Source organism: Xiphophorus hellerii, chromosome 15 (assembly GCF_003331165.1).
Source record: "Xiphophorus hellerii strain 12219 chromosome 15, Xiphophorus_hellerii-4.1, whole genome shotgun sequence".
In the NCBI taxonomy this organism is placed as follows: Eukaryota; Metazoa; Chordata; class Actinopteri; order Cyprinodontiformes; family Poeciliidae; genus Xiphophorus; species Xiphophorus hellerii.
Genome location: NC_045686.1, coordinates 21487165 through 21496158, shown reverse-complemented (window position 1 = coordinate 21496158; position 8994 = coordinate 21487165). Strand labels below are relative to the sequence as shown.

Here is an 8994-nt window from a genome sequence, read left to right as displayed (position 1 = left end):
TCTTTCTTGCAACGTTTTCTTGCTATTTCTTGCGTATTAAAACTTAGTGAAAATATCTAATTCTAGATAAGTCAAATTGAGATATTACGCTCTTTTGACTACTTGATTTGGCCTTGTTTTAACCTTTGAGGTGGTGGGCTAAAACTCCCCCAGCTTTTTGCACAGATTAATATTATTAACAGATGTTTTTCAGGCTGCAGCAGTTGTATTTTTGAATTCCCATAACACGGAGCTCAAATAAGTTCCTCGGCAACAAACTGGAAATAACGTCCCACTCATGTTGGATACGTATATGTCAATGGCTCATTATTCTGTAATTCTGAATTGTGACTGTTATGTAATAACGCATATGTGCCCTCCCCTGCCCCAGCGTGCTTCAAGTGAACTGTTACTAAAACTAGAGCATTACCGGCTCACGTAATCAATAAGGTCAGATGAAATACCAGGAAGTGGGGCGGGGAATGTTTTCCAATTAAAGGGGGGAAAAAAATTAAACCTGAACTTTTGATTAGAGATAGGAAATGATCTATTTTGAAGGTATAAAAGAGAAAGGTGATAATAATAAACCAACCAACCAGCCTGTGCTGACATGTTCAATCCTGGAAAAGTCTTTGTAAATCATTTCTCCCAGAATTGACCGACGATGCCCCATTAAGAGGCAGATGGAATGCACAGCGGCAGAATTGAATTATTCTTGGAGAGCCGTCCCCCTTTTTCCTCGTTTCATTCTGATTTGTGACTCCGCCGTCTGCCAGCTGAGGCACCCATCCCGCAGAAACAAAATGCCACCCCAAGCTCCATTTGCTGACAGGAAAGCCCGACTGTTTCCATTTAGAGCCATGATTAGGACCTGGAAGCGGCGTGGGGGTGGAGGGTGATTCTCCAACATCCCGCTGCTCAAAATGGCTCCAAATTCAAACAACAACAAAAAAAAACAACGCACTCAACAACATGTACCGTTTCATCCCCATATCATTCCTATTAATTATAATAAAATCTCAAAGAAAGAACTGGTCAATCCTACTTGCTCATTTTTTTCAATATTTGTTGTTCATCGCAAAATGTACAGCAGAACAAGAATATCCCACCTTTTCAGGTACAGTGAATGCAGCAGGATTTCAAGTTCAACTTAAGAGGACAGAAAGCTAGAGAGGCTGGAATGGTGTTAGCGAAGACAGAACAACTCAAACAATTTTTGTCTGTAGATTTAAATGACTCACCAAACAAATGAATTTCAGGCCTTTTTGTGCAGCAAAAACCTGCCTTTGTTTTTTCTTTTTCAATAAATTCCTGAATTAATGATTAAATAAGGGGTTTTTTTCTAGCAAACTAGTTGAAAATGATCAACCAGTACAATTCTGGCAGGTCATGAAGTATCTTGCAAAAGTATTGAAGCCCTTTGAGGTTTTTCACACTTTGTCACACAGGAGCCACAAACTTTGATGTTATATTTAGATTTAAGAAGAAAAGTAGGTTACCATTTTAAAGGGGAAGGAAAATAATACAAGATGTTTAACCAATGACAATATAAAAAAAGAGAATGATTTTTGGAGGCAAATTAAATGAATATTAAAATCTAATTTCAGCATTTTGCCTGCCTTACAGACCACAGAGGAACCCTGGAGATCTTGTTAACTAGCTTATTCAAACACTATACTCTTCCTACAGACAAAACAAAAGAAAGAATTTGATTACGGTTTGTGTTATGTTAGACACATCAATGCTCATTTAATGGTTAAAAAGTAACAGAACACACTAAGAACATCATCACTCTAATGAAAACTGTCTGAATACACCCACACATAACAGGAACAATATACACCTACAGCAAATATGCCTACAGTAATGGAAACTGCGTTAATACAATAAAATATGTTAAAAATACAATGTAAACATTACAACATTAAAGATTTAAATAGTTAAATATTACATATAAATAAATAAATAAATAAATAAATAAGCAGATTTTACTTCAAGTAACACCAAGCTGCTGCTGCTGCTGCTTTACTCAGCTGGTAACACACGCCCAACCACCACAGCTGCTAAATGTGACAAACGCCACATTGTGACAGAAGGAAACCAGAACCAACAACAGAACCCTGTTCAATAACCAGAGACAACAACATCACACCTCTTGAACGTTGAAACCAAAACAGAACCCTGACAACATCATTTGGTCAAACAACACCCTCCGGGTCTCCGTATTTATTTGTATGGATGTGCGTGGTGGAGCTGTTTGGTCTTGGCTCGTTTTGAAAGTCCAACCCTGATTGGCCGCGTGCACGTTCTCAAAGGCTCCAGCCTCCTGGGTAGATCTGGTGGTCCTGCACACAAAGGGAGTGCTGGGGTTGAACTTTGTGTACACAGTGTTCCTGCTGCTTTTAAAGGTGTTTTCACAACTAACAGGGGATCAAGATTGCAACGCTTGCTTCAGTTTCAGCTGGTACAGTTTGTTTTCACGCTGCGCTGTGTCAAACGAACCAAACTCTTTGAAAAACCTGTTCCACTCCTCGCCTGTGGTGGTGCTGCATCAAGAACTACTGAAGGAAACGACACAAAAACCTCAGAAGAAGACACTGAGCGCAACATTCTTATTCAACTTCCTTCTTCATGAAATGTAAACGAAAATGGAGTGGCATCAGATTTTAACGGTTGTAGGATTTCACTTTTGTGTTTGGCGAAAGACCACGAGCCATTTCTCACAGTAGCGCCAGGCTCCTATGTTTTGTTTTGGCTGTACTTACCCAGAACCGCACGTAATGCAGTTCTGGGTAAGTACAGTTCTGGGTAAGCTTTACGTGCTTCAAAAACGCGTCCAACGCTTCGAGTTCGACGCGTATGCACTTTGAATGCAGACGCTTGACATTTTGCTCTACACCTAGCGTTTCACGCGTCTGGTTTATGGTCAAAGTCTATGTAGAGGCGCGTCGAGGGCATGTCAGACGCATCAGCTCTAGCCATTTTTTCCATTGGACGCTCGGGAGGCTTCAAATGCCTCCACATAGACTTTGAATTTAAACCAGACACGCCTGACACTTTTGGTGTGAACGCACCATTAGCTATTTTGGCTAGCATCAGAGTTCAATAGCGCATTCACACCTCTCCAGACTGTGTAGGCAAACGGACTGGAGTTGGATTAAAGCGGATTAAACAGGGCTGCTGTGAATCCACCTAAAGAGCGTATGTTTGTTGGAACATTTTCTTATACAGTGTAAAATATGCATTCGATTTGAAAAGATTTTCAAACTTCACTTTGACGATTTTAAATATTTAAAGGCAGCTTTACTTTGAGCAGATGCCATCAGACTGGTAATGAAGAAGAGGATTTGTTTCTACTACATTTCCTACATGCTGCTGTTAATGGGGATTTTCATATATAAAACCTTAATCTATGTTGTTTCAACAGGGTTTTGATGCACCTCATTTGCACCAGACTATTTGTAATGAAGATGTGATATTTTTCTACACCTGCCAATTTCATTTTGACAACTTTCCTCTCTGATGTGAAAATCTCCCACACCTCCTGTGATAAGCCATCCCGGTTTTGGCAAATATATAAATGGCATGAGTCACAGTTTAAAAATGAAACTCACTGTGGCTCAGCTGCTCCGAGTCAGGCAGACGCATGAAGGATGGAGACCAAACTTTAACTTTCTGCTCCGCCTTCTGGGACTCTGAAAACAACATGATCACAAGTCAGGACTGGTCAATGCTTACATTCTGACACATTTTTATTTTCTCATTTCAAAACTTATCAGAACTTTACAAAGTTTTCAGTGATTTTGAACCTGTAATTATAGAGTTAAAGACCTCTATGAAATAATGATAGATATTTCTACAGCTGTCAGGGTCTAAACATAGAATCTGTTAAAATCAGGCAATGAATGAATGAATGAATGAATGGATGGATGGATGGATGGATGGATGGAAAAATACAAGCAGTATCTGGAAATGTTCTTTTATAAATTTTGTACATGAGTCAGAAAACTCACATGTACATCTTTAAATCTAACCTTTGCTCTTCTCTGTGGTGTCCATCGATGGTTTCTGCTCCAGGTTTCTGTTGAGAGGTACTTCCTGTTCGCCATCACTCCTGATAACCGGACAGGAAACGGCTGGATCAAGTCCACACATCACCAGGCCGTGGTCTTCAATAGCTTCATCAAAAAATGGACATAAGACAGCTGACCTCTCTGGAGTCCAATAAATAATCACTGTATGGCTGAATCTAAATGTTATTCTATGGCTCAGATGATTTACATATTATTTACCCTTTCTACATAAATTATCGTTTTTCTTTATACCTCTAGAGTTTAAATATTACCACATTATACCTGATGGGGGAATAGCTATAGATGCATGTGTTCTTCATATAGATATTAAAATATATACCATCTAACCTAGTGAAAGTATTCACATCATATTGAATCTAATCACATTAAGCCATGTCATAACGACAAACTTTAAATGTTTTATTGGGATTTTATGAGACCAATGTGGTGAATAAATGTAAAGTGGAAAGAAAACAAACAAGAATCCGACAAGTGTGCGTTTGTGTTCAACCCTATGAGTCAATACTTTATAGAAGCACCATCTGGAGCCCAGTGTTTTGGAGCAAATCTCTACCAGCTTTGCACCTGAAAGTGTTTTTATACCTGACACTTCGCTGTTTGCTTTCACTGCACTGAGTCAAACGGACCAAACACTTTGAAAAATCTGTCACCTTCCTCACCTGTGGTGGCGCTGCACCAAGAACCACCGAAGGAAAAGACACAAAAACCTCAGAAGAAGACACTGAGCGCATTCTTATTCATTAAGTGTAAACAAACATGGAGTGCTGTCAGATTTTCGCAGTTGTAGGTTTTCGCTTTTATCTTTGGTAAAATACCATGTGCCACTTATTCCACTAGCACTAGACTAGCACATTTGTTTTAATTGTATTTACCCGGAATACCGATCCGCTCAGCGTTCACATATGCATTCGAACCTCGTCAGAGTTCTCTTCAACCGAACTGAGACCTAGGTTTTCAGGCAGACCAGAGTTCGCTTTTTTGGTTTGCATTAAAGTTCAATTGCGAATTCACACCTCCCCAAATCAACTGGACTCTTTAGGCAGCTAGAGTTTGATTAAAGCTGACCAAACAAGGCCAGTGTGAATACACCTTGAGACTTTTGCCCATTTTTCTTTGCAAAATACCTCAAATTCATTCAGGCTGGATGGAGAGAGTCAGTGAACATTCATTTTAAAGTCTCGCCACAGATTCCAGTCCACTCTACATCCTGTGATCTATGAAACATTGAAATCTGGCTGTCCTGTTGGAAGAGAAACTTCTGTACCAGGCTTATGACATTTGCGACCTGAAACAGGCTTTGGCTTTTATGCAACTTTGCATTTAAAGTGTCATTATTTATAGAATAATGCAAAGTTGGTCATTTTAATGGACTTTTAATGCAACATTTAGTACAACTTTGCATTAAAAATGTCATTATTTACCGAATGAGACTTCATGACAAAAGTCATAGCCATTCATGTAGACTCCTTCATGTTCATAACAGGTGTTATGTCATGTTTCCATAACATGTCATAAACACGCATATATCAGTCTTATGCATATGTCAGTCTTATGCACACCCCTTCAAATAAAGTATTACCCAGGCTTTATTCCAGGATTGTCCAAGATTTATCTCTACCCAACTTCCCATAATCTACAACCAGCTTCCCTGTTGCCTGTGTGGGCCTACTGTCTAAAATCGCAATAAAATATCTTGAAAAGATCCAAGGGAATGCAAGGAATGGTACAATGTACAAACATATTCAATAAAATAATAACAAATCTACAAACACACTTATCTTTCAACACAGCTACCTGTTGACGTGTGAACGTAGCATTCCAGTCCAGGGCTACTCAGCACTTTGGTAGAGTGGTCCTCCGAGGATTCGGGTAAATCAGGCGAGGGCGGCCTTGTGAATTCGTTTCTACTGATATCAAAGAATAAGTTGAGCTCCTGTAAGACCCTGCCAAAGTGTTCCTTCATTACAAAGTCAAAACTGGTGCTTAGATCACAAGAGGGCCCATCAGAGTCAGTAGGAACAGCAGAAGACGCTGACTGCAGGTTCAATTCATCATGTGAGCAGAGAGAGGAATCATTGGTTGATCCGCTGTTTGGCTCTTTTTCCAGGTATGGGGTGAAGTTTGGGACATCATTAGAACTGGAATCACTGGAGTCAAACCCATTCTCTGTGCACTCCTTCTTATCTTCAAGTGTCTTTTCATTGATCTCGCTTTCTGCCACTTGCATGTGGTGTTCTTGTTCTTCCTGGGGTGTGTTCAGGAGCTCTGTGGCACCATCATCATCATCTGGAAAGAGTTTGATCTTTTCAAACGTGTCAAACCCACCGAGCACATCCTTGCCAGGAGTGAAGGCAGATGGGAAATATCTGACGCCATGGAGAGCGTTTTGAGATGGGCACGGAACGACTGCGTCAGTCGTAGGAGGAACGGTGTGGAGCGTGGACACATCAGGCATGTGTTGATCGTGAGCCAAGCAACCTAGACTTTGTTCTGGATCTTCTCCGTTATAAAAACTCAACCTGGTCTCTGCCCATTCACTGACATCTTGAATGGGAGACTCTTCCCTAATGTCGTCTTCAAACTCACTTTGCTTCTGCATGCGCTCCCCAGTTTCCCGCTCGTCTATATTTATTTCTCCGCCAACTTTTACCTTTTGGTTTTGTTCCTTGCCTTCAGTCGTCACATAGGTTACGCAAATATTGCCCTCAAAAGATTCACCGAGCTCATTTTCTTGTTTGTCGTCAATACTATTGAGATTTCTGCCATGTTTTTGTGTTTTTCCTTCTTTCTGGTAACTGTTGCAGTCTCCTTGTTTATTTTGCCGCTCCGATTCTAAATTCCTCAATTCGTCGGTTTCTGTTTCTTTTGGAGAATTACTTTGTATGAACCCAGCAACCTCTTCCACTTTGTCAGTTTTGCCGTGCGAGTATTCCAGCTCAGGCATCTCCATGTGGTCAGGGCTGACAGCAACTTTCAGCCGACTTCCCGTCGTAATGCAGATCTCTCCAGTTCCATCATCTCCAGCAAATGCAGGACTGTATTTGCCCTCATTGTCGGTCTGGTCTTGCATCAAGTTGCTTGTTTTGCCAATCTTATTTTCGTCTCTCTGAAGCTGCTCAGAGTCTGGAATTGAATCCAGTGACGCTCTGACTTCAGAACAAAGTGGAGAAGTTGCTTCAGTGTTGCAGACTTCAACTAATGGAGATAATTCTCCACCTGCAGCGCCGTCTGAGTTACAGAGCAGTCGTTCAACCTCCTCATCAATTTCACTCCAGATTACAGGGTCAATTACACAGAATGCGTCGGCCTCATTATCTTCTTCGGCAGCCTCTTGACTGATTCTAACAGCTGCTGGAATCTCTGCCTCTACCACATAGTTGTGATCCTTGAAACTCACATTTTCAGCTGATATGGTTGTGCCTGACACAAACTCACAGCAAGTAATCAATCCCTCAGAAGATTTGACAAAGGTATTGCTTCCTTGACCTTTTGTTTCTACGTCTGAGACATTTTCAGGAATCCGATGGTCAGATTTCTGACAATGATCCGCTTCAGCGTTTGAGCAGAGTGGGAGAGCATCTTGGAAGGAGGATGTGGGACTCCTCAGAGGTGCCTTCTCTCTCTTCAGATCACCCTCTACAGCATCCGCCAGTTGGCTGAAAGCATGACATAAATCTGTGTCAGCCGTCTGATGTGAACAGAAGGTGACTGCCTGAACGAGACTGGGTTGAGTTTGAGCCCAAGTCCCAAGATTCCCATCATTCTCGTCATTCTGAAGACAGACACCAGGATTTTCACCCTCGAGCGACTTCTCCAGCAGTTTACAGTCGGGAAGTCTGGGTGTGCTGTTGCTGGCGGGACTTAGCTCGTCTGTTTCGATAACAAAAGACTTCTCCTCTCTCTCGACACTCACACACACCTCATTTGACTCTGAAGTCACATGAGTAGCAGGAGTAACATCTGAAGGAAGTCCTGTAGGGTTTTCATCATGATACTGCCCACTCTCTGCTGTTATAAGGCCGTCGGTCTCCTGGAGGTTATTCGTCAATAGGTTGCTAATCGCATCCTGAGATGTCCGAAGCTGTGAAGAGTCGAACCCGCTGTTCCCGTGGAGGTCTTCTGTCGCAGCGCAGTCTGTCCTCGCTCGTTTTGGAGAAGGTGGTGGGAAAGTGGGCTCTGTTTGCAGACTGATTCCTAGGGGGATTGTTTCCATTTTCTTCCTGTAAGAATACCTAAAAAACAAACAGATAAGCAGCATTAACACTACCTTCGAGAACGGCAACACATGATTATTTTCTGTTAATGAAAGTACAGGAAAACTTTCTTTTTTTAGGAAAAGCGTTCAAACTTAAATGTATTAAAGGTTCTTCTTTTGCTTTGAACTTGTATATCTAGCACATTTGTTAACTTATCAGATGCCAAAGTTATTCTAAGAATCTCCTTGTGTTATTGTGTGCATTGTATCAGTTAAACATCAGTAAGTAACAGCCTTGGCTGAACCAGGGACAGGCTAATCTTACGTGGACCTCAAGTTAGTCTATAACCAGCAGTAAAATAACTGATGGCCATCATTTAAATACATAAATGATATAACCTTCCATCTCCTTTTTCCTCCCTCCCATTTCTTCAATAGTTTTCCTTCTACAGAGGCCTTACAGTGACACAAATCAGTCATATCAATAAGGTTTTTTTGTGTTTTTTTTAATACAATGCTATGCTTAATTATTTGAATAAATTGAAAATACCTATATCAAATTAATAAATCAATATTTTTAAATACATGATAAAGTTCTCAATATATTGCATTATAAAGTAACTATATTGGGGAATCCAATTAAAATTTAAATCAGGCATAAAAAATATTCTAAGTAATTTTTAATTACTTATAATAATAAAAATGTATTTTTCTGTCATTTTTAAC

The 8994-nt window shown here is 40.5% G+C and overlaps 1 protein-coding gene across 1 annotated transcript; it reads right to left on the bottom strand.

The window, feature by feature from the left end:
- Positions 1 to 1518: 1518 nt before the first annotated feature.
- LOC116734735 (uncharacterized) lies at positions 1519 to 8577 on the bottom strand. The gene is made up of 4 exons (XM_032586285.1): positions 5868 to 8577; positions 4014 to 4157; positions 3594 to 3674; positions 1519 to 2324 (listed from the first exon to the last, which is right to left on the bottom strand). Exons 1-4 carry the CDS (start codon positions 8329 to 8331, stop codon positions 2206 to 2208), a joined length of 2808 nt encoding a protein of 935 aa, XP_032442176.1. The 5' UTR covers positions 8332 to 8577; the 3' UTR covers positions 1519 to 2205.
- Positions 8578 to 8994: the final 417 nt, after the last annotated feature.